Source organism: Capricornis sumatraensis, chromosome X (genome assembly GCF_032405125.1).
Source record: "Capricornis sumatraensis isolate serow.1 chromosome X, serow.2, whole genome shotgun sequence".
NCBI lineage: Eukaryota > Metazoa > Chordata > Mammalia > Artiodactyla > Bovidae > Capricornis > Capricornis sumatraensis.
The window spans coordinates 130685915-130712260 of NC_091092.1; the positions used below are offsets into that span (position 1 = coordinate 130685915).

The following is a 26346-nucleotide window of genomic DNA, read 5'->3' on the forward strand; positions in this document are numbered from 1 at the left end:
GTAAACTGGCCTTTCAGAAATCTAGCGGGATACTCCACAAGGGTTAAATATTAACTAATTTATAAGTATAAAATAATTACTTCACTCTACCTAATATCACAATAGTAAATGCAAACAAAGTACAAGTTCAAACAAGCAAAGTGTGCTTTCAATTTTATAATAATTTTCCTCCAACCCCCTCTCACACAATTGCATTAAATATTTTAAGAGAGATTACTTAGAATTGTATCACACTAAAGCAATTCTGTCCATTTGTCTCCATCACTCATCTTCCATTTCTTTTGATATTTTTTATAAAATATGTGGGATTTATTCTGTTTATAATACTAACGTCTGTCCATTGAAGAAAACTTTTAAACAGAGCAACATATGAAGAACAAAACAACCATCATGCATAATATCAGCAACCAAGAGACAATGACTATTAGTGTTTTCGTGTATTTTCTTCCACTCCTAATGATTTGGATAAAAACAATTTGACCAGAAACAAAAATTGGTATTCTTTATGTACTTCTTTTACTTGTGTAATTTTCAGATTTTTCTGTAATGAGTTTTCCTTTCTTAATGAGAAAACAAACGATAAAGGGATGTATGAAAGAGCAGGAGAGTTGTGTGTTGCTCATTCCAGGTATCTCCAGTTCCCATAACACTGCTTGGCACACAGTAAGAACTGCAACATCTTTTTGAATGGCTACGATTTTTTGCCAAAAACTAGTGAGAAGGAGTTGCTAATGAACAGATTCATCCACAGCTACGTCACGATATTATTTCCCTCTCTCATTCCTTTTGGTTAACAGTTCACTTTATCACATACAATCATTTTTGCTGTCTTAACAGAAGACCAAGTAAATACAAATTCCAACTCCAACATTCACTATGTGACCTTGGCACTGTTTACCTGAGCTTCCTCGTCTGGTAAGCTCTGGTTCAGTTGCTGGGGGTACACCAAAACAAAGATCCTGCCATTGATTTGCATTCTAGTGTAGGAGAAAAAGCCTATGAACAAACATTTGTTGGGTGGTAATAAGTGCTCTGAAAAAAAAGGAAGGGGCCAGAAAGTGATTACCTGTAGAGGCATATGAGGGTGTGTTGCTGTTTTATAAGGGGCTGCTACTGCTGCTAAGTCACTTCAGTTGTGTCTGACTCTGTGCGACCCCATAGACAGCAGCCCACAGCCAGATAAAAAACAGACTTGCGGTTGCCATGTGGGAAGAAGGAGGGGAAGGAAGGATTGGGAGTTTGGGATTAGCAGATGCAAACTATTATGTATAGGATGGATAAATAACAACATCCTAGGGTATAGCACAGGGAACTATATTCAACATCCCATGATAAACTATAATGGAAAAGAATATGAAAAAGAATATATATATATGTATAACATCACCTTGCTGCACAACAGAAATTAACACAACATTGTACATCAACTATACTTCAATAAAATTTTTAAAAATTCATAAAGGGCAGTCAGGAACTGGCTACAGGTTTCAAAAAATATACTAGTGACCAGTCTCAAACCACAACTTGTGACTCATCCCAATCGCGAAAGCAATGTAGGGAGTCATTTGAGTATTTTAAAAAATGAAATAAAGTACCAGAGTGCACTGCACATATTAAAGGCTAGCACTGTGTGGTATAACTTGTTTTGGTTTATATACAAGTGTACTAATCTGTAAAACACAGTTGGCATGGAGAAACTGGTGGTTAACACTATTGCAATTTTGAGGTAAGCAGTGTTAGAAAAAGGTACCTAAACAGAGCATCTCCCGTTAAGATAGTCCACACCTTGTGAGTGCACTAGCTTCAGTTCTATCTGAATCTTTGCGACCCTATGGACTGTAGCCCACCAGGCTCCTCTGTTTATGGGATTCTCCAGGCAAGAATACAGGAATGGGTTGCCATTTGCCATTTTCTCCTCCAGAGGATCTTCCCTATTTGATTAGTAGACTTAGCTAAGTGCAAGAGAGACAAAAAGACAACCACAGAGAAAGTAAGAGAAAAGATTAGGACCAGAGCTAAGTAGGTGGGGTGAAAGGCAAAAAAAACATTTGCTTTACCCTCTGAGCCACTAGAAACTCTAAAAAAAAAAAAAAAATTACAGTTTGCAATTCAAGGGAGAAAAACTGGTATCACATTTCTGAGGCAAAAAAGTACCTAGCCAGAAAAAAGACCAAAAAATTCTGGAGAAATAAAACTGGCAGATTCAATTTAACAACAACAAAATCCAGAACTAACAGAGTATGCTGTACCAGATACTTTTGAATTAAGTGTATGATAGCACCCAAATATTTTCACAAACTCCCAAAATATCTGTTCTGTATTTCCTACTCAGACACTTAGTGAGGTGGACAGCATAAAGATTTTAAAATCATCATCTGGAAAGATTTCTTTCAACTCTTTAAACATTAATAGGTTTTAGAAATCATGCCTACCCATCAGAAAATAAGTAAAATATATTAATGGGAGACTGGAAAACAGCTGCCAAGCCTTCAATTATTCTAGAACAAGGTGGGCAAACTACAGTCCTCCATCTAAATCTAACCTGCCACCAGTTTTTGTAGGGCCCAGGAGCTCAAAATTTTTTTTCCATTTTCAAGCGGTTGAAAATAATCAAAAGAACATTTTGTGACTCGTGAAAGTTATATGAAGTTCACATTTCAGTGCCTATTAAGTTTTATTGGCATACAGCCAGGTTCACCCATCTTGTCTAGGGCTGCTTTCTCGCTGTAACACTGACGAGTACTTGCCCCCAAAGACTGAAATATTTACTATCTGGCCCCTTTTAGAAAAAAAAAAAAACATTTACCAACCAGTGTTTTAGAACAAGAGGGCTGTGTTTAAACACCCTTCCAACCCTCTTCCCTCTCCAGCGCTCCTCCCTTCCCCAGCTTCAGTCACTAACATTCCTGGGCCTGACATGAAAGGGAGAGCGTTATAATAATGAATTGTATCATATCGGAAACCAGAGACACCAGACAGTAAATTTCTATATAAGGTAATACGAGTGGTTCTGCCACGGAATGCCTGGGTTTGTTTCCCGATCAGAAAAGTGGGCATCAGAGCAGCAACTGCCCGATTTCTTTTGAGAATCTCCACCGTCGCTTGCAAGAAGGCACTTGGAAAATAGCACAGCAGCAAGTGTTCTGGGGCAGGGGTGCTTTTGCAGGGAGGGCCTCCTCTCAGAGTCTGGATGTAGACTGAGGTTGCCTTTGTGCTAGGCTCCTCGGCCACCTCCCCCTAGCCCGTCCCCTTTGCTCCTGGCCCTCATTTTCATTCCTTTTTGGCCTTGCAGCCCTCCTCACCCCTGCGTACCCCTCAGGGGCTACCAAGTTCCAGGGCTGAGCAAGGCTCAGGCAAGCCGGTCCCAAGTCAGCTCTACCCAGTTCTTTCCAGCTTCGCCAGCCTAGGGTGGGGTCACCCTGGGACCCCCGCAGGTTACCAATATGACTCAGCAAGGCCCAAGGCTAGGAAGGATACAAGAATGGCAATGCAGGAACAAAATCCTCTGCAGTACGACAGGGCTCAAATTATCATTTTAAAGACTCGAATTTGTTAACAAAGACGTAACTCAAATCAGCCTCGGGGCGCTGGCGGCCTGTGCTTGAACAGGCCGCAGGTTTAGCCTACAAGGCAGGCCCAGCGGCTTGAACAGTCGGAAAACGCCCGCGGCCTCTGCTAAAGGCCCCCTTTGCCTCCGACAATCCCACCTCGCCTCGACCAGGCCCCAGAAAAGGCCAGTCGGCTGGAGGGAGAACTTTCAGAGTGCACAGACTTATGCATGTCCGTGACTGTCAGGGAGACTTTGAGGGCACAGTAGTCTCTCGAGACTAGAAACCATTTTTCTCTCTAGCGCTGAGATTTTGCTTGGCTAAGCGGCAGCAGCCTCCCAGCCCCCCAGCCCCCCACCCCCCCACCCCCACCGCCAAAGCGCAGCAAGCAGCCACGTCCCGCGGCCCCAGGGCTCGCCGCCCCGGGGCTCGCAGCCCCCACGCAGCTTGCACGCCGCGCCTCCTTTCGCCCCACCCCCTCGCGCCCCCATCCGCCCCCGCGGCCTGCCCTGGGAGCGCCAGGCGGGCCCTCGCGCCTGCGCCTCGCCAACTTCCTGCCGCGGAACGCCCCACCCACCCCCAAAAGCCCGCCTCCGAACGCCGCGTTAAACCTCCCTGCCGCCAGTCATTGGTCAAAAAGACGAAGCCGTTGGCTCCGAGGCCCACCCAAGCCACCGCCTCTCACTTTTCCCAGGGCGGATGCGCCTGCGCTCAGCTGCCTGGGCGGGCTGGGAGGCGCGGGTTGAAAAGTCTCGTTCCAAGTTTGGAGAGAGAGAGAAGAGCGCCTCAGACCTCGGTACCCGCAAGCGGGGAGGAGGCAGCAGAGGAGGACGCAGCGTCTGGGGAGCTCCCAGGCTGTAAGACGGAGCTCAGGCTTCGAGAGCTAGAAGTGTGTGACGCGCCTGGGAAAGGCAGGAGCGCTTGTGGTTGGGCTGCTCTTGGCTAGCAAGGGGAGTCCGAGGCGGCGGCGAGGGGCGAACGACCCGACGCAAGATGGCGAGTAAAGAGAGTAAGAGGCCCCGCGGGGCGGCGCGCGGCGGGGGGCGGTGAGCGTGCGAGGCCGCGGCACGCGCCGGCGAAAGGCGCGAATTGGCGTGAGGAGCAGGGGGCGGGGCCGGGCGCCAGGCAGGGCGCGCGCCTCGAGGGGCCTACGCGGGACGGGGCCGCGGCGCGAAGGGCTCCGAGCACTTCCGGAGCCAGGCGCGGGGCCGCGGTTGGGCCCCCTTCCCGCTACCCCCCGGCGTCACCCCCCTCTGGCGGCGGCGCTTGCTCTGCACCCGGGCGGAGGCGGCCTCCGTCGCCGGAAAGCGGGCACGGCACCATCTTCCACGCGCGCGCGTCGACCGCCTCGGGGTCGCGGCCCTTGTCCGGGGGATTCTGGAACCCGCCGACTTATGGCTGCCGGCTCGGGTTTCGTGGGAGCTGAGGCCTCTTCTGGTGGGGGATGGGGGAAGCGGGCCGATGCGTTTCTGCTACACTTGGATTCGTCTCGCCGGGTGGGTCGGGGAGCCCCTTTACATACGGGTCGTCATCTTGGAACAGGTGCGAACAGCTGTAACCGGCAAAACAATTGCGATATCTATGTAATTAATTGCCCAATATTGTATACGCAGGCGGTATTGATTTCAAACTGCAAAAAAATAAGCTTCCTGGTGTTAATATTCTCCTCGCGTTCTGGAAGACCAGTGAGTTGGTCGTGTCCAATTTAGTGGTTAAGAGAAAGAGGAGATTAGGTGTGGCCATCTCGAGGTGACCTCCAGTATAGATTTCGATCCCTTTCAGACACTTAATCGTATGGGATTTGTCCAAATTTCAGTGTTTGAAGATACTGTGGAGGAGCGTGTCATCAATGAAGAATATAAAATCTGGAAGAAGAATACACCGTTTCTGTATGACCTGGTTATGACCCATGCTCTTCAGTGGCCGAGTCTTACCGTTCAGTGGCTTCCTGAAGTGACTAAGTAAGGGTTTTTGTCAACTCTTATTTTGCATAAATTTTGCTGTTAACATGAATCTCCTAGTTTTTCGCGTCTTATACATAGAACATAAACAAGTAATCGATTAAGCCTTTGGGTGATGTGGCAGGTGATTTTTATTTTCAAAACTGACTTATAGGGTGGTTTCTGACGTATAAATGTGGAATTAAAAGCGGACAGAGAATCTGTTCTGAGATTAAGGATATTTGTAGGATGCACCAGATACATTTGACATTTCTTGAACTTAAATGTAGACGCTGGGTTTTCTTTGGACCCCAGACTAATGGATTTCTTTAAAACTCCGTGGGAAAAGTGCACGAATCATAAGTGTATGGCTTGATGAATTTTTGCAAAATGAATACCTCCTTGTAACCAGCCCACAAGACGAATACGTTTTAATTGGCAAAGGAGAAAACAATTCTGCAGCAGTTCACCAATGAAAAGGTGGTATAGTATGATACATTTTGAGGTTGTTTTTGGTCTTCACCTCTTTGTAAAATTTCTCTGGTAATAATTGCTGACATTTGTTGAGCACATCTGAAGAGTTTTATGTCCTATTAGGTTTAATACAACAGTACAATAATTATTTTTTATTATCCTCTTTTTAATCGATGTGGAAATGGGCTGAGATGTTAAGTAACATGCCCCAGATCACACAGCTGGTAAGTGGTGGAGCGGGCTTTGGAATGCAAACCAGGTGGCCCCAGAGTTGAGGCAACCTCTGCACTAGGTTATGGTTCTCATACACTTGCACTTTTCCTAGTAAGAACCTGGCCATGTACTTTAAAAATGTATTAAATTTGATTGTCGTGTGTATGTCATTTAATGAGGATTTATTAAACTCTAGAAGTTTTGCAACAACTTTTAAAAATAGGAGTAAATTACTTTCGTATAAAACTCATATAATGGCCAGATTTTCCATATGAGAACATTGACTTCTACACGGTTAGGGACTTCCAGTGGACTTTTCAAAAATCTCAATGTAAATATACAGATGTGGGAAGAGGAGCCAAGAACTAAATAATGGAGACTTCTAAGCGTTGACATTTACAGCTTTGACCATCAAATGCTTAAGGGTATTGAGGTTCTGATGTAGTGCAGCACGGGTATTTGACTATGTCTTCCTATTAAGCAGATTTAAAAGTTAAACAACTTAATTTGAATCTTTTTGATTTTTGACAGTAGAAAAGAGCCCAGGCTTTAAGGTAGAGATCTGAATTTGAATCCTGCCCCTTGCTTCTTAGCTTTGTGAATTAGGGCAAATTGATCAGTCTGTATCCTGAAATAGTCTGGTCTGTAAATGGAGATGCTGAGAGTTCTTACAGCCCACATCTGAGGAAATAAATAAGATCACACATGTTAAAATGCTGGCACAGAATGAGTACACAGTAAGTGGTGACTGATGGTAATTTCTCCCACCCTTTCCTATTCAGAAATAAGTTGTTAGGGTGGAATAGCTCTGTTTCCATTTGTATTTCAATGAAAGCTGCTTAGTGAAACCTATTATGTTTTTTGTGTAAAACACTTTAAAGATAATAAATCTGTGTTTTCTCAGCCCAGATACTACTTTTATATTAACACTTAGGAACTTAACCGAAAATAAATACTTTATATATTCCATGGGGTTCTTTGCATACAAAGAAGTGGGATCTGGTTGTGGGATGGGCAGTGGCTCTGGGAGTGCAACAAAATGTCAGCCAGCCTGCATTCTTGTGTGTCGAAGATGGCTGAGTGGTGCTTTGCAGGTTTCTGTTTGGACTATGAAGGGACTGTGATTGTGTTTTGTCACTATGTAGGACAGTAGAAATGTTGGATACTCTTACAGCCTGGCTCTTTGAGAGGTAGGCCCTACTCAACCTCATCTGGCTGGTCTTCTGTATACATACAACATGCTTCCAAATGATTACTTGCACTTTCTGAGCTGTTGCCCTTAAATTCAGTTAGGTGATCATCCAAATAATTGATTTGGCTCTTTAAATTTTTATTTAGGTATCTCTAAGAAACTATTTTTCAAAACCAGTAGATCATTACTTCATATGTCTTATTGAATAATTTCTTAAACATATTGAGACTTATATGCTCTACCTAAAAATCTATGTATGCATTCAAATTCAGATGATACAAAGCTGCATAGAGTGAAGACTAAGTTCCCCTTCCACATCCTCTGTTCTTCTGGTTGCCTTACCCAGAGCAGAGTCATTTGTGATTTCTTATCCACCCTGCCAGCATGAAGAAGTACATGCTATGCCCCTCCGCCCTCTTTTTCTGTTAGGAAGTTGTTGACTTGACTTTGGATCTTAGTTCCCCAACCAGAGATCGAACCTGTGACCCCTGCAGTGGAAGCTTGGAGTTCTAACCACTGAACCACCAGGGAAGTCTCTGTTCACTTGATTTTTTAAATTAAGAGTTTGTATTGGAGACTTTTTTCCTATAAGCATGCTTAGATATATGAAGGGCTCAGTAGAATTCCTTTGTGGATATACTGTAACTTGTGTCACCAGTTCCTTATTGATGGATATTTGTTTTCAGTCTTCAGCTATTTCAGGCATTCCTACCAAGAATAACCTTGTGATGATAATCTGTGATTGTCAGGTGAATTTCCTTAAGTGGTCAAAGAATTCTGGCACTGAAAATGGACAAGGTCTTTTATAACGAGTGCTTCTGCAGCCTTAGGTACATCTAGTATTCGAAGAAAGCAGTGAAATATTGATGGGCTCAGAAAAGTAGGCTTGTTTTTCGATGATGGTGATGAAAGAATTTGTAGTAAAAAGAAAAATCCTTATACGATGATGGAGTCAGGGGAAACTGAAATAATTGAATTTTGGAGTCAAAAGAAGCTTTTCAGACCCTCTAGTCCATGTTGTAATTCTACTCCTTAAAAAGGTCATATGATGAACTGACGTGTTTGACTGTAACTTTACCTGTAGGTCTTAGAATTTTTCTACTTAACGCTATAAAAAACAAGTCACTTTTCTTCCTTTTATGTCAGCCCTAATATTGCTGGTGCCTCCTTTCTCTCAAGTATTCCTATTTCTTTTCAAATGGTTCTCATGAGATATGTTTAAGTTTCCTTTCACTTCAAGCCACTATTCCCTGTAAAAGTGTCATTTTTGCCTAAGTCCTTCTAAAATGCATTGCCTAGAGCCTAATTTTCTAAGTGTGGTTTTCCCAGTCACAGATTAGTAGATGAATGCCCATGTGTATTGCCTCTTCTTACCCTATATAAATTCATGTAAGATGAAAGTAATTTTTTTTATAACCACATCGTATTCTTGGCCACTGAACACACATCGACTCAGACCCATGTCTTAATTTTTTAAATAGATTCACTTTTTTATTTTTAAAAATATTTTATTTATTTATTATTTATTTGACTGTGCCAGATCTTGCAGGATCTTTGATCTTCGTTGCAGTCTGTGGGATCTTTAGTTGTGGCATATGGGATCTGATTCCCTGACCAGGGCTGGAATTTGGGCCTCCTGCATTGAGAGTGTGCCATCTTAGCCATTAGACCACTAGGGAAGTCCTCATGTCCTTTTTCAAATGAACTCCTATTGTTTAGCCATGGCTGCCTTATTCTGTTCTTGGAGTTTTTGTGTATTTATTGCTCTTTCATACCCTAAGCCCAATCTTGGTAAAATTTAATCTTATATTTTTTAGTTATTACTAAATTATATGCCTGGAAGTAATTCACAAACCTTTATTCTAAACCAGTGAATCCTTTGTACAGCTGGAATTTGGAAACAGTCTAGGTTTTTTTTTTTTAATGTTGGGGCTCAGAGCCTTACTTCTCAGCCTGCCTTACTAATGTGGAACTATGGGACACAGGTGAAAGTTGTTCTGAATAATACAAATGGGAACGCATTGTTAATAGATACAGATGCAAAATCATCACTTGGATTAAGTGCCAAGAGTCATCAGTGGTTTCTTTAGCCACAAGGAGTTACCATAGAATAGGGTAACAAAGACGACCCCCTCCCCTGCCTTCCCCTGTAAAAAATGGGAATGCCTGTTTTATGAACGTTAAGCACCATAAATATAAATAAGGGGTTTTCACATCATGTCATTTTTACTCATAACCTGTTTTTTAGGTGAAGAAATTGAGACCCACGGGGAAGTTGTGATTTAAGGAATCACATATAACTAATTTTAGTTTGAGCCAGGGTTTAAACCCAGTTTTTCTTGACTCAGCACTTTATTTTGTCCATTCTGCCTTTTTACCTCTTACTGGGAAACCAGAAACACCTAGAGTATTAAAATTGAAGGTTTTCTTTTTTGTTGTTAGGTGAGAAGTCATGATTTATGAATACAGGAGTCAGTGATAGACAATTTGTTAACAACTGATTTCTTAAAGGATTGTGGAGGGGGAAGTTGAAGTTTTAGTTGCTCAGTCATGTCTGACTGTTTGCGACTCTGTGACCCCTTGGACTGTAGCCAGACTCCTCTGTCCATGGAATTCTCCAGGCAAGGACACTGGAGAGGGTAGCCATTCCCTCTCCAGGGGGTTTTCTTGACCCAGGGATCAAATCTGGGTCTCCTGCTTTGCAGGCAGATTCTTTACCATGTGAGCTACCAAGGAGAAGCCCCTTATAAGATTAATATGACTTATTTTCTTTCATAAACAGACCGGAAGGAAAGGATTATGCCCTTCATTGGCTAGTGCTGGGGACTCACACATCTGATGAGCAGAATCATCTCGTGGTTGCTCGAGTCCATATTCCGAATGATGATGCACAGTTTGATGCTTCCCACTGTGACAGTGAAAAGGGTGGTAAGTAATCCATATATTCCAGCATTGGTGTCTGAGGAGTAAGCCTCTAATTATATATTGTTAACTTATACCAATATCTTTTGGGTAGTTAAACCTCAACTCTGAAATTTTACATTCACACGATGAGATAAATCTGTATGCACTGGTATGGAAAGGTGTCCAAGATAAATTGGGTAACTGATGTGTGTGATTATAGTAACAGTTTTGGTAATAGTAAGAATATGTGTTGGTGTATGCATAGAAAAAAAAGTCAGCCATTTAGACCAGATGGTTAATAGCTTTTTTATGAAAGTTGTTGACTCCCTTCCCGCAAACCAAACATAATTCCCCTGTTTGGTATTCCCACAACCACCGAAGTCTGATGATTTTGCTAGGAGGACTCCAAAGACTCAGCAAATTATACTCAAGGCTAAAGTTTGTTATAATGAGAAATGAAGAACAGAAGCAGCAGGAAAAAGATACACATCAGGGAGTCTAGGGAAGTCCAGTGCAAATCTCATCCAGGGCCACCCACACAGGATGTACTTTGTTTCTGGCAACAAATAACAGGGAGACATGTGGGCTATCTCTGCCCAGGGAAACCCATTTGAGGGTCAGGGTCTCTGTCTATCTTGGGGGTTGGTTGTGTAGGCAAATTACACTGGCAGCCAGCCGTGGCAACTGAATCTTGAGACCCCAGTAATGAACTCAGGTGTGTATCGTCAATCTTGATATTTGTACAAAGCCACCCTGACAGACTGGAACAGCATGGTCCATTGCTTCAGGTATACACCACAAAATCAACCCATCAGTGACATAGAGGACATTCTGAGGTCTGTGTTCCCAGGAGTTGATCAGGGGTCAGTTGTGGCCCCAGTTTCCATCAGCAGCGAGGACTAAGCAAGCAGACCTGCTGGGTTAGTGCTTCCTCACAACCCCACATGGTTAAGCAGATCTTAACATTGTCCAGTACTTTTTAAAAAATAAAACACTGCTTTATAGCTAAAATCTTGCCAACCCTGCTCCATTCCTCTCTGCTTTCCTTTCCAGAATTCATCACTGTCCTGAAATTAGTGTGCCATTTTCAGCTATTTTTACTATTCACACATAATGCTGTACAGTTGGCTTTTTTCATTCAGTTGTCTGTGTGTGTACCATGTAAATGTCTAGCTTATTCTTTTTACTGCTGTGTAGTATTCCATTACACTTAAACCCCCATTTATTCTTCTGTCAAGGGGCAGTTGGGTTACATCTCTGTTGGTGTTTTGTTCTTGGAGCAGTGCTTCAGTGAATATCCTTGCCAAGTCTTCTCGTACTTGTGGGAGAATTTATCTAGTGGAATGGAATTGCTGAGTTGTGTGGTGTATTCATTTTCAACCTAAAATAATATAAAAGTTTCCCAAAATGATTTACTCAGTTTAACACTTCCACAATTCATAGTCTATTATCCTACAACCTTATGCATTATTTCTGTAAATATTGTTGTAATCAGGAAATTTTTAATGGCTTTTAGTCCTAAGTGAGTGAAAGTCGCTCAGTCGTGTCTGACTCTTTGCAACCCCATGGACGTCCATGGAATTCTCTAGGCCAGAATACTGGAGTGGGTAGTCTTTCCCTTCTCCAGGGGATCTTCCCAACCCAAGGATTGAACCCAGGTCTCCGGCATTGCAGGCGGATTCTTTACCAACTGAGCCACAAGGGAAGCCTAAAGTATGTAGTTAATTTGGCTTCAGTCTCTGCATAACAATACGGAGATACTTAGTTATTTAGTCACTTGTCCAGTGAATTATATTCTAACAAGTGACTGCAATACTTAGTTGACATCAAGCTTTGTAAAACTTTAGTTGTGGTTTTTTTTTTAGTTACAGTATTTTTAGTAGATACTATTATCATTAAGATAGTGATTTTTTTCAGACTTTTCCTTTTGAGTTTTAAGAAAGCTCTGTGTACACAGTAAATCTTACCTGAAAGCCCAGTTTTTCTTAAAGGAAACCTGTTGAGTTTGTTTTCACTAAAGGAATTGGGAAGCTTAAGAATCTTTGCAGCAGAAGAATGAGAGAGATTGTCCTATGGGTCCACAGTGGTGGGAGGTTGAAATACAGAAAAAGCGACAGCTTTGGAGCAGGGTCTCAAGAGTTAGCAAGTGATGGATCAGGAGGGGTGTTCTTAGAAAGACCAAGGCATTTTCTTTCATTGACATGATGGGAAGGGAAAGTGCACAGAGGGAAATGGGTGATTGCATATGGTTGTGTGAGAGGAGTTGTGTGAAATGGGATATGATTTTCAGCCCCAGAAATAATAAGCAATGGTATTTGTCATAGAGAAGAAGAATGGCTAAATTTTTTTTTTTTTGCCTGAGTGACTTGTAGGACCTTAGTTCCCCAACCATGGATCCAACCTGGCCCCCCCCCCCAGTGAAAGCACCAACTGCTAACCACTGCACTGCCAGAGAATTCCCAAGAATGGCTAAATTCTAATAGTAAGCCTTGGGAGCCAGTGTTGATTATGCATTCCCACAGAGCAAGATGTGGCTGAAACTGAGAAAAGGCTTATGGATTTCAGTGTGATTTCACCAGGCCACAGCTAGTCTATTTTACTTGTTACCTCCCTGGCTCCATTAGACATTTGAGTTAGTGTTACTTGACCTGAGATACAGAGTGAGTGAAAAAGGAATGTGCAAAGAAGAAGTGACATAGGTCAGGAAGAAATAACAGTTATAATGTCAAGCCTCCAAGCTTCTAATGTGTCAGCAACTAATTCAAGTTTTTATCTATGAGCACAGGAAAGAAAATATTCTTGTTTGCTGTTATCTGCTTAGATGTTCTCTACTTGTATTCTTTCTGCTACCATCTTACTGCTTCTCTGAAGTTATACTTTTTTGTGTGGCTTTGTCACTTTTCTGAGGTCTTTTTAATAACTGTTTAACATACAGTCATATTCCCACACCAGATAGAAAGGTTAGCCCACTCATTTTAGCTTTGGCACTCTACCAGCAGTTGAACCAATGTGTTGAACTCGATTGAGCAGATGTGTTCAAGGATTCTGGTGGAACTGACTTGTGCGTGACTGTGTCTGTGTCTTGGTGTTGGGTGAAGGTTAGTCAGCATGGGTTTCTGATACGAGGATGTTTTTGACTTTAGACTCAAGGAATGTTCATGCTCCTGAGGATGAATCTATCTTAAAGAAACCTAAAATACGATTCTAATTTCAGCACTTCCAAATGAGTTGTGTTTGAACTAAAAGGCTGAGGTGTGTTAATTGCGTGGTTATTTAAATTTTCATAAATAATTACATCATCTTCACAACTGAAAGAAGCCGATTTTTAATTGTTTTAAGTCCAAAATGGAACTGAATTAACTTGAAAGAATAGGTATCAGTATTTTCCAATTCAGTTGGAGTCGAATAAATTAATTCTAAGTGGCAAATGAACCCATATTTTTCTGTGCTCACTTGGTCTCACTCTTGTTCTCTCTTACCAATTTGTGTTACATTCCGTCAGATTAAAATCTCAGGTTGATTAAGTGACTTATGAATTTTAATCGTAAGTATATGTGTTTATTTCTTTCTTCTCACATTAGAATTTGGTGGCTTTGGTTCTGTAACAGGAAAAATTGAATGTGAAATTAAAATTAACCATGAAGGAGAAGTAAACCGTGCTCGTTACATGCCGCAGAATCCTCACATCATTGCTACAAAAACACCATCTTCTGATGTGCTGGTTTTTGACTATACGAAGCACCCTGCGAAACCAGGTATGCATTAATAAAGTCAGACCGCTGCTTGATCCTTCTTGATTCGAAATAATTGCTTTGATATCATACAGACTAGTATACTCCAACTTTTAGAGATTTAGAAATGGTTTCAGGGATCTAAAAACCGTGTTCAAATTCAGTGATTTAATGCAGGACCTCACAGCAGGTTATATTCCTGGCTAAGATTTATTATAGCGAAGGATATAGAGCAAAAAAGGAGAAAAAAAACTGGCTAAGGTTTGTTATTACAAAGGATACAGAGCAAAAACAAGAGGAGAAAGATACACATCAGGCAGAGTCCAGAGAGGTCAGGCGTAGACTTGTGAGTCCTTTTCCACTGGGGCCACACACCACAGGGGTAGAGATGTCTCTGTCGAGGGAAGCCCATTTGAGTCTCAGTGTCTGCGGTTTTTATGGCAGTCTGGTCACATAGGTATATCCTGCTCTGTGACCAGCCATGGTAAGGGAAACTCCGCACCCCAGCAGTGAAGTCAGATGCTTCATGAATCTTGCTCAACAATCCTGCAAGTCTCAACAAGCTGCCACAGCATGCCACACTGCTCTGGGCGTACACAGCTACATCAGACAGTGACATGAAGAATTTTGTGAGGGTCACATTCCCAGGGGTGACGAGGTCAGTCATGGTTGTAGGCTACTCTGGAGACATGCAAGGACTGAACATCCAGACCTGCTGCTTTCTTCAAAAAATTGTTTTAAAAATTGGCTTGGATTGTCACCATGTAAATTTGTGGGCTGGTACAGTTTTCAGTGTTTTGTGTTAGAACTTAGTACTGTGTTTTGCAAAGGAACCAGTCATTTTATTGGTTTACATAGAGTATTTAAAATGTAGCACAGAGAACAGCTTTTTAGGGTGGCTGTGGGTCAGACCAAATCCTTGTTTGTGTGCAGTGCTTTTGTAGGCATTATAATAAATGTTAAGACTTACTCAGGAGTGAGAATTTGCTCTTACCAGTTCTGATAAACAGATAATCACTTGGTAATCAATGTTATTTCTTTTTCTTTCTTTTTTCTTTAGACCCAAGTGGAGAGTGTAATCCTGATCTTAGGCTAAGAGGCCACCAAAAGGAAGGCTATGGTCTGTCTTGGAATTCCAATTTGAGTGGACATCTCCTAAGTGCATCTGATGACCATGTGAGGAATCTGTTCTTCCTAATCTACTCATGTACTAAGAGTTAAAGACTGTTATGAACAGCTCTGCACTGAAGGAGACTAATAGATGAAAGACTTTCTAAGATAATACTGATTGTTGTGATAACATTTCCACAGGTTTTAGAACATTGGTTATCACACTGCCCTTTTGGAGTCTTAGAATTCCTCAAATCTCTTTTGAAGCAGCCGTAGAATGGAGGGAAAGTGGGCAAAAGGTGTTCCATTTAAAAGTGGACCTCTGTAATGGAGACTCTTTAAAGCATTTGTAAGGCCTGATTAATACATTTTAGTTTTTTTTTTTTTTTTTAGTTTTTTTAAGTGTACAATTCTGTGAGTTTTACTTTATTCACAAAGTTGTGAAACCATCAGCACTAATTAAAAACCATTTTCATTAAATGTCACAAAAAGTAACTCCATATTCATTAAGCAGTCTACTCCTCACTCCTTCCTTCTCTCGACAACCACTAGTTTACTTTCTATCTCTGTAGATTTGTTTTCTTGATATTTCATATAAATGGAATTACACAGTATGCAACTTTTTCTGTCTGCTTTTACTAGCATGATGTTTTCAAGGTTCATCCATGTGAGCATATGTCAGTACTTGATCTCTTTATGGCTGAACAGTACTCCATTATATAGATATACCACAATTCATTTATCAATTGGTAGACATTTGGGTTGTTTCCAGTTGGGGCTGCTTTGAGTATTGTTACTGTGAACATTTTTGTACAGGTTTATGTGTAGATAAATGTTTTCATTTCTCTTGGGTAGTCACCTAGGAGTGTAAATTACTGAGTCATATGGTAACTTTAAGTTTAGCTATTAAAAGAACTACTAAACCGTTTTCCAAAGCAGCTGTACTACTTCACATCCCTACCACCAATGTACCAGTGTTCCAGTTTCTCCATGTCCTCACCAGCAGTTGTTATGGTCTGTCATTATTATAATCATTCTAGTGGGTTTGAAGTGGTATTTCATTGTGATTATGACTTACATGTACTAATGGTGTTGAGCATCTTTTCATGTGCTTGTGGCCATTTCTGTATCATCTTTGGAAAAACTTGTATTGAAATCCTTTGTCCGTTTTTAAATTTTTTTTATGGTTGAATTTTAAGAGTTTGTTTTAAAATATATTCTAGATATGAGTCCTTTATCAGATATGTGATTTTAAAAAAATTTCTCCATTCTTTAGGTTGTCTTTTCACTTTTTTGATTTCCTCTGAAACAAAAATTCAGTTTATCTATTTTTCATTATTTTGGCTTTTGATACCATATCTAAGAAGCCATTACATAATTCAGTATCACAAAGATTTACACCTATGTTTTTTCTAAGAATTCTAGTTTTAGCTCTTATATTTAGGTCTTTGGTCTATATTGATATGGTGTGAGGTAGGGGTCCAGCTTCATTTTCTGTGTGTGGATATCCAGCTTTTCCAGCTAATCTTTCCCTGTGGAGTTGCCTTGGCATCCTTTAAAGTGTTTTAATAATGAAAAAGTGCCACACAGATGCAAAGTGATCATGTTAATTTATATAGACCAATGTTTGTAGCATTCTTGCCACTAACAGCCCCATATTTTCTTTCATGGTTCCCATACTGCAAGCATAAAGTGTTTGGTATGATTCCAAGCACAAGCCAAGAGTAGCCTTCTGGAGCTTTTGAAGGCTCATGTAACTTGGCCACAGTTAGCATTTTATGTCAGCCACGTGAAAGTAGGTTCCCTTGCCTTCTTGTTAGTATATCCTCATGTATATGTCTGTCAATGACAATTTCTATTAAGCTTTTTGAAACATTGAAGTAGGTAATTGGCCCAGTCAAGATTGTTTAGTTACAGGCAACAAAAACCAACTCTGGGTGCCTGGGGGTTTTTTTTCCTTTTTTTTTCCTTTGGTAAATTTAAAGTTTTCATGACTTTTAGTTTTTATTTTTAAAGATAAAATCTTCAGGTGGATGTTCTGAGTGATCTTTAAAAAATATCTAGTTTATTTTTTAACAGTAAATGTATACCCTCTTTACCTGTTTCTTCTGCCCTCCACTCCTAGCAACCATCAGTCTGTTCTTTATATCTATGAGCTTGTTTTTTGTTCCTGTTGCTTTTAAGTTTCCATATATAAGTGAGATCATATGGTATTTGTCTTTCCTTAACTTATTTCATGAAATTTCGCATGATGCCCTCAAAGTTCATGCTGTCATGATTTTCTCTTTTATGGCTGAGTAGTATTCCAATGCACACATATAGCACATCTTCATCCATTCACGCACTGATGGACACTTAGGTTGTTTCCATGTCGTGGTACTGTAAAGAATGCCACCATGAACATGGGGGTGCATATATCTTTTCAAATTAGTGTTTGTGTTTTCTTTGTATAAATGTCAAAGTGGGATTGTATCATGTGGTAGTTCTATTTTTACTTTTCTGAAGAACTTCCGTAAATACTGGGCTGGGCAAAAAGTTCGTTCAGGTTTTTCTACACCATATAATGAAAAAACCTGAATGAACTTTTTGGCCAACCCTGTATTTTCCTTGGTGGCTGCAAAGAGGGTGCTGACTGATTTAAACAGAAAAGGAATTAATTGGAAGGGCATTATGTAGGGTAGCTCACAGAATCACTGTGATGGCAAGAAAATAGCCTGGAAAAGAGGAGAGGCCAGGTTGTTGACCCAAATTAGGCCAGTGAGGATGTCACTCTTGCCATCCCTGAAAAGTGGATGTAACACTCCCCATGCCCCTCTACCCTATCATCAGAACAGAGTCTCTGAAAGAAAGCCTTCTTCTGTTTCCCTCAGAGTGGACATAGGATAGTCTCCCACACGGGGAGGATGGGTTATACTCAAGAACTTAATTACTAGTACTTTTTGAAGACACCAGGCTGGGAGTTGCTAGTCATAATTAATAGCTGACGTTTCCTAAGGGCTCCACATATGCGAGGCATCTTGGTAATTTTCCCAGGATCTTTCTGAGGTGAGGAGCAGGTAATAGTTCGACACATTCCACCTTTTCCATGCATGTAAATTGCGTCCAAATGTGTGAGTATCAACAGAGACTAAGGGCCACATGTATTGTGTAACAGAAACCCTTTCAGATAATAAAATGATTGATGAAGAGAGGAAGCTGATACTAGTGTCAGTGGAATTAATTTGAATATACCTTAATGGAATTACCTCTTACTCCATTGAGGTGACAATCACTGCCCCATACTTTGCAATATTTTTTCATAGAAACTTCAGACTCTTCTCAGCTATTTTTATGACGAGATGTTAAGAAAAGACTCAAACTCTCAAAGCCTGCGGATCTGTAACCTTTGAGGTCTGGGCAGGCCCTGTGGTCTCTTCAGTAGCCTTGTAGGGGTTTCTAGGTTGTTTAGCTGTTGCACTTGCTGATGTATGTAGTGGTTTCTGCTGTGAAGTGACAGTTGTCCAAAAGCTTTCACTTTTTAAGAAGCATGTTTTAGTTTTAATTCCCAGTTTCCCAGCCCAGCATGAAGTTTTAAGATATGCATTTCAGTTTGGTGGATATTGAACCCCAGGCTCGTGTTGTGTAATCTAGGTGAATTTTAGATACTTGATTGAATGTATGTAGGTGGAAACTCAAACCAGAATGTTTCTTGCCTGCCACCATGCTATCCTCCCGTCCCCATTACACTGTATTTTCCTTCCCCTCTGCATCTCAGATTGTGGAAGCTACACCTGTACGCTTTGCTGTTTATGAAACTTCACTTTTTTAAAAAATAACTTTTATTAATAGTAAGTAGCTTTGTTTTTAATAAAAGAGTTTTAAATAAGGTGTTAGCATTTAAATTCAGTCTCTCATAACTAACTCTTGTTTTGTTCCTTCTTCAGACTGTCTGTCTGTGGGATATTAATGCAGGACCAAAGGAAGGCAAAATTGTGGATGCTAAAGCAATTTTTACCGGCCACTCGGCTGTTGTAGAGGATGTGGCCTGGCACCTGCTGCATGAGTCCTTGTTTGGATCTGTTGCTGATGATCAGAAACTTATGATGTAAGGTGGAAAATTGAGTGGGGTTTTGTTATATGGGTGTCCTGAATGACCATCAGTGATTGTGGTGGGTTTTAAATTGTGTCTTGGCCTTCAAAAAAAGAAAAACAGCTTTAGTGAGGTATAACTGACATGAGAAGCTATAAATAGGGATGGCCTTTTTACGTAAAAGTTACTGTGCTGTATGATTGAACACAACTTTTTATTTAGAAAAAGAAAAAAACAGGTACGTGCACATGAGGAAACATGCTTGGGGCAGTGGTATGTATCAAAATCGGGGATCAGGGTGACTTGCATTGAAGTTGAGGGAGGAGAGTGATTGTGCATCAAGGCATGGCTACAGGGCTGCATTCAAGCACCTGGAATGCTTTTTATCTCATAAACTAGCATCTGAGGCAAACAAAGCAAAATACTGAATTTGACTAGGCTAGGTTATAGATATGAAACAGTAGTCTCTGTAATATTTTGTGCATGCTTGAAATAGTTGGTAATCCAGATAGGGACGTAATGAAGAAGAAAGCAGAGGTAGCCCTAGTTTGTTCTGTGCAGGTTTAGAGCATATCACCTAGTGGTTGGAAGTCCAAGTTGCCAACTCTGCATGGTTAGTGTCCCTGAAAGGCAAGTTAGTGAGAGAGGAGTGGCATGGAGTGGTGCTGATGTGGGCACAAGTGTGGGGGAGGGAGGTGGGGCAGGGTTGAGTGGCCTGCTCTTGTGCTGTGTGCCTTGTACCTTTGTGTTTTAGATGGGACACCAGGTCCAACACCACCTCCAAGCCGAGCCACCTGGTTGATGCGCACACTGCCGAGGTCAATTGCCTGTCCTTCAATCCCTACAGCGAGTTCATTCTCGCAACTGGCTCTGCGGATAAGGTTTCTAAGTTTTTGCATATTTAGTGTTTACAAACCTATTTGTCTTTGTTACTACGATATTTTAAAATTCTTATGTAAAGTGCAGAAACGAATTCCTTTTCATTTTATTTTTCTTCAGACTGTAGCTTTATGGGATCTGCGTAATTTAAAATTGAAACTCCATACCTTTGAATCTCATAAAGATGAAATTTTCCAGGTATGTGACAGTTTTCTGGTGTCTCTGTCAGATTTTAGTAACTTTTTACTAGAGAGAAGTTTATAAATTTTTTTCTTTTACATAGTGGACTTGGGACATTGGGTTTTTGTTTTGTTTTTGGCTATGCCATGTGGCTTGTGGGATCTTAGTTCACCAACCAGGGATTGAACCCTGGCAGTGAAAGCCTAGAGTGCTAACCATTGGACCACCAGGGAATTCCCTGTGTTTGTTTTTTTTTTTAAAGCTCCTTGCCTACTGTGTAAGTAAACTAGTGAGAAATAACTTGGAGATTTCTAGATATTGTTAGTTCAGAAGTAAAAGGAACAGTCTTTGCAAAATAGGATCAGTTTAAAAAGTGAAGATAGTTTCCTGGTAGCCTAGTGGTTAGGATTCAGCACTGTCATTGCTGTGGCCTGGTTTAAATCCCTGGTCATGGAACTGAGATCTCAGAAGCTGAGCAGTACAGCCAAAAATAAGTAAATTAATTTTTTTTTATGAAATCTTATATATGGTTTAAAATAGAGATGTGCATAGGCTAAGGCACACTTCATTGGAAATGTTAAAAGCTTCTGGGATGGTTTGGGAGCTAAGTTTATTGGGAGCCCTAGCAGAGTTAGCCTTGAGGAATATGACCCTCCCAGGGGAAGGCTGAAGAGATGTTTCATTTAAGAGCACCTGAAGGGACAGCACAAAGAGTGAAGGCTTGTAGGCCAAGCAAAGGGTCCAGAAGATGAAATGGGAAAATATCTAGGATTAGAACAATAGCCACAGACCCAGTAATGGATGATTCTTTATGTTTTCAAATATGTATTGCTAGGTCCACTGGTCTCCACATAACGAAACCATTCTGGCTTCAAGTGGTACTGATCGCCGCCTGAATGTGTGGGATTTAAGGTAACTCAGGATCTGGTGACAAAAATTGCATAAATATGCTAATATAGCAGATTATGTAATAATTCATAGACTAGAAGAGCGATTTGCTAACCCCAGTTTAATAAGTCTAAAATTAATCTTCAGTACCTTCCTAAAGAGTCTGTTCCATAAAATAGAAGTGAATCAGCAAATGGAATGTGAAAAAAATTGATGCAAATGTGAGTTTTGATTTTCTTTGTAATTAGGACTGAAGTCAGGGTTAGGGGTGCATGTGTGTTTTAACATCCAAACAATGGTATTGAAAAAACTCTTGCTATAGAAAGGGGTAAAGACGTCAGCTGTTTGTATCTCCTTAGATTTCAACGTACATCTGCAGGACTAATCTTTTTCAGTTGTTTTTTTCCCACAGGTATGAGCTCTTCCTGTGGGTTGTGTAACTGCTGAGGATGAGAACAGGATAAGCACGGCCAATGCCATCAGAGCTTATGTTCTTCTGGGGGTTCATTATGGAAACAGTTTCTCCCAATTCTTAAAGTTCCTTGACTGCAGGGTTGCTATTCTAAGAATTTCAGACTGTTCACTTTTTTTTGAGCTTTTAGAGCCATTAATAATGTTGCTGTATTATGTATCTCTCCGTAGAGATGTTCTTATCTGGAATCTAAATCATAGCATTTCCCAAAATAACTTCTTTCCTACCTGTATTGCTTTGAAGTGGACTTAAGTTTTTAGTCAAGGCTGCCTTAATTACAAAGACAGTATACCCACTTTTCAGTGTATGGAACAGTAAAAGTGCTAAACTGCTAATGTTCTATGTTCTTACAGAAGAAACCCTAGTCATGATAGATGCTTGAAAATGTAGAGAATCTTTAAAACAGACATCTGAGAATATTCTTTTTTACTTGAAAACAAACTAGCAAAGTCCACCTGTGGAATAGGTATCGAGGATGATAATGGTTTGTAACTTGAGTGATTTCACTGTCGGAACTGCTAGCAAATTGTACAAATTGAAGTTTGGGGGGTTGTGTTTGTTTTTTTAATTGAAATTAAGATAAGAAAAAATTAAAACTTAACCTGTCCTTGGCTTATACATTCCATATTTAAAGTTGTTTTGTTGTCCTGTCTTTAGCAGATCTGCAGTATTGGTGTGTAGTTGTATTTTACTCCTGGGATGAACAAGGGTTTAAGAGTGAAGTGTAGGGATTAGGCATCAGTTCTTCTGTAAATATTTTATATACTTTTCACCTTTTAATCCTAATTCAGGAAACGCCTCAGTTAAGATATTGAATGAATTCTAAATTAATGTTTTATTAACAATAATTTCTATTCTGCAGCTTCACTTATGAACAGCTGTTACTACCATTTCCAGAAAGTAAACACCCTGCCCTCCCACCAAATAATTAATACAAAAACTCTAGCTGATAACAGTATAGAAATACATTGCTTTTAAGAGTGTTTTAGGATGGGATTTCTGGGCTGATGCTGGCTATGCAAACTTTGTTGCTAGAAGAATTTGAATACTGAAGGCATCATGTTTTTTCTCAACAGCAAAATTGGAGAAGAACAATCAGCAGAAGATGCAGAAGATGGGCCTCCAGAACTGCTGGTATATATTGACTTTTTCTTATGCAAGATGAAGTGTCATACGCAGACTGGACTCTTTGTTATTGTTTCATGTATTTGAAAAAGGAGTCAGGACGTTCAGATTCTATCTCTTGAGGATGATTTCAAATTGAAGGTTATTGTGATTTAGTCTGAAAAGTCTTGTTTTGTGATGCAGGGCTCCATAAATTTTAAGTCGTTTTTTAGTTAAAGTGTTGTTACCAACTATTTTTACTTTGGTAATAGTTTTTTAAACTTTGGTAATACTGGTTTGTTCTCGTTTTGAGGAGTTTTTTGACATTGCAATACAACATATGGGATCTTAGTTCCCTGACCAGGGATGAAACCCGTGCCCCCTGCATTGGGAGCACAGAGTCGTAACCACTTGACCGCCAGTGAAGTCCCTGGTAACTAACTGTTTTATTGAGATAAAATTTACAGACCATACAGTTCACTATCTAAATACTTCAGTGATTTTTAGTATATTCATAGAGTTGTACAGCCATCACAAGTCAATTTTAGACCATTTTTGTCCCCTCGGAAAGAAACTACATTTAACCATCACCTCTCAGTCGTCTTTTGTGAGCCCCTGGCTACCACTAACCTACTTTCCATCTCTCTAGATTTGCCTGTTCTAGACATTTCATATGAGAAGAACCATACAGTATGTGGTCTCTTGTGACTGATTCTTACTTTTTTTTATATATATCACAGGGAGAGGACAGTGTATAACTTTGTATTTAACATCTCTTAACAATTTTGTGGTCCTTGAGAAAATTCACTAGGATTTTGTTTTCTTTTTGTTTTCTTGAGAGTCTGAAATCAAGGGACATTTGTATTATCCTTATAAGAATTTTTTTAATTTTTTAAAAAATTTTATTTTTTGGCGTTGCTGTGCAGCATGTGGGATCTTAGTTCCCCAACCAGGGATTGAACCTGTGCCCCTGCAGTGAAGCTGGGAGGCTTAACCACTGGACTGCCAGGAAGTCCCAATAATTGTTTCTTCTGAATCTTAATTCTAAGATATATAAGGCCCTGTGCAGGAAGTAAGATTGCTCCATTCTGCATTTTTTAGCAAATACCTCAGTTTAGCCCTAATGGGGACTTTCTGGAGTCCTGGGGGCAGTGTGTCTTGGAGAGATTGAAGGATGGCTGAGAGCTATGCCTTTCCTTTACTAAGGGGGAGAAGGGGATTTTTCAGGGGGCCACAGAAGAACCAGGAGTCTCCAGGTGTTCCAGTTTCAGGAAAGAGTATATGACATCCTGGAAACATATTACCTTGAATATTTTTACCTAACTGCTGCTGCTAAGTCACTTCAGTTGTGTCCAACTCTGTGCGACCCCATAGATGGCAGCCCACAGGCTCCTCCGTCCATGGGATTTTCCAGGCAAGAGTACTGGAGTGGGGTGCCATTTTACCTAACTATATATCTGCTAATGAGGCAGAATTTGAGTGTTGATTGTATTAGGTATGGAAACAGCACTGTGATCGTGAAGGAAAATGTCATTTCAGGTGATATAGGCTGAATGAAGTATTTAGGGGTAAGGTATGCTGTCTGCAACTTTTTGGTGGCTCAGCCAGTGGTATGTTAACAGTATTGGGGGCATCTAGGTGAAGGTTATCCAAGCATTTGTTGTACTGTCCTATCACCTTTCTGGAGGGTTTGGAAATGGGCAAAGAGTGGTGGAGGGCTAGATTACCACCCTCCCTCCAGACTGCAGTTCAGCAACCTGTTTCTAGACTGATGCTCTAAAAACTAGCTTCTAACATAAGATATGAAACCAAGACTTTTTTGTTCTTATTAACAGTTTATTCATGGAGGACACACTGCCAAGATATCAGATTTTAGTTGGAACCCAAATGAGCCTTGGGTCATTTGCTCGGTGTCTGAGGATAACATCATGCAGATATGGCAAATGGTGAGCTAAAGTGTTTATTTTTCCTCAGTGACTATCTTGAAGAGATTTTTACTAATGATATAATAGAAATATTTCAAGTATTTCGGTGCATACTACATCAAATATTTATAGAAGGAAAGTCTTAAAAGACCTTTCTCCATTTTAACAAGTCTTCAGTTCAGTATGCAGATGTTGATGTAGACATAGCTCCTGCTCCAATTTTCATGATTATGACTCTTCATAACTGGACTCTTGGCATCATTGCTCCATGTCCAGTGTCTGCTGTCATGCAGTATATTCACACTGAGATCCTGAGTTCTGTGATGCGCACTTGACATTTCTGAGACATGGTTTACCAGCCCTTTCATAAGCTTCAGGGCTATCTATTGCTCCATCTAAATGCCTCAAATGCTTTAGGAAAATGCCTTTTTTGGACAACTTAAATAAGTAGTGCATGGTCAGCTAGATGTATGTGTGAAATTATACCCTGGCAAATAATTTTTGAAAACACTGGCCTGCCTTTTCCTCATTAAATTTATTAAAGTCTGAGAGTAAAACACAAAAAGTAAACTATGAAGTTTCCACATTTAATTTCCAACACTAAATCACACTGGCCAGTGACACCTGAAATCTGGATAGAACTATTAAATGCTGTTTTTAGATAGTCTTGTAAAATTTTTAGGGAGTTTTACCTCTGATTTTATTTGGTTATTATCTCCAGGCTGAAAATATTTACAATGATGAAGAGTCAGATGTCACAACACCGGAACTGGAGGGGCAAGGATCTTAAACCCAAAGTACGAGAAATGTTTCTCTTGAATGTAATGCTACACGAATGCTTGACTTATCAAGCGCAAAAACAGCATTGTATAGTAGGGAGTTGAAGTGGGGTGGCATATGGCGTTCTTTACCTTCTGATCCTAGCACTTTCAAGTGAGCTATTGCGTACTGTATCATATTGTAGCTTTTAGGGAAGAATGTTGCTTAAGAAAGATTATCAGCTTTGTTTTAAAATACAAGTAAGCAGGGTACTGCCTTTGATTTAACTCTAAGTCCTTGTTTTCTCTAAGTGCTTGCTGTTCCCAAATATGCAAGAATAACTTTTACAATTTTTCCCTCCAACACTTCTTGTTTGGCTTTGCAGAAATAAAGTTTTAAAATAACCTTTGTTTTATTATTTTAGACCCTCAGTTTTGGGGGGGGGGGTTGTGTATGGATGGATGTCCCTTTTTTATGAGGCGGCTATTGGGTATACATTACAGGCCAAGAACTTACTGAATTTTCTTTCCAGGGTACACCGTAGTATCCTAATACAAACATGGGGAGAAGTTAGGTGTTTGTATTCGGTGGTTGATTGGTGAACCTAGAACATGTCATTTGACCCATATGCCATTTGGGCCTTAACTTGGGCAGCTTTAAACAAAAATACAAGCTTGTGTGCTTGTGTGGCAGGTCAGTAGAGGGAACAAACCAGCCTGCAGCTTGGCCCTCAACCTCTTCTGTAAGACCTGCCAGCTAGGAATAGTTTTTACATTGATTTTTCTTTTATTAAAATTTAAAAACATTTTTTTTGCCATACCACAAGGCAAAATCCCTGGGAGGGACTGGGGGCAGGAGGAGAAGGGGACGACAGAGGATGAGATGGCTGGATGGCATCACCGACTTGATGGGCGTGAGTTTGGGTGAACTCTGGGAGTTGGTGATGGACAGGGAGGCC

General features: G+C 40.6%; 1 protein-coding gene across 4 annotated transcripts; it reads left to right on the top strand.

The window, feature by feature from the left end:
- Positions 1 to 591: 591 nt before the first annotated feature.
- Positions 592 to 25749, top strand: RBBP7 (RB binding protein 7, chromatin remodeling factor). 4 transcript variants are annotated; one of them, XM_068962226.1, is made up of 12 exons: positions 592 to 610; positions 5365 to 5509; positions 10150 to 10295; positions 13853 to 14026; positions 15063 to 15178; positions 19036 to 19196; positions 19936 to 20062; positions 20181 to 20258; positions 21076 to 21152; positions 22677 to 22734; positions 24540 to 24650; positions 25351 to 25749. In XM_068962226.1, the coding sequence occupies exons 1-12, from the start codon at positions 592 to 594 to the stop codon at positions 25417 to 25419; spliced, it is 1281 nt and encodes a 426-aa protein (XP_068818327.1). In that variant the 3' UTR covers positions 25420 to 25749. The 4 variants fall into 4 exon arrangements, with proteins under 4 accessions (XP_068818327.1, XP_068818326.1, XP_068818328.1 ...); XM_068962225.1 differs by lacking the exon at positions 592 to 610 and adding an exon at positions 4285 to 4557; XM_068962227.1 differs by lacking the exon at positions 592 to 610 and adding an exon at positions 4285 to 4557 and having other exon boundaries at positions 13880 to 14026.
- Positions 25750 to 26346: the final 597 nt, after the last annotated feature.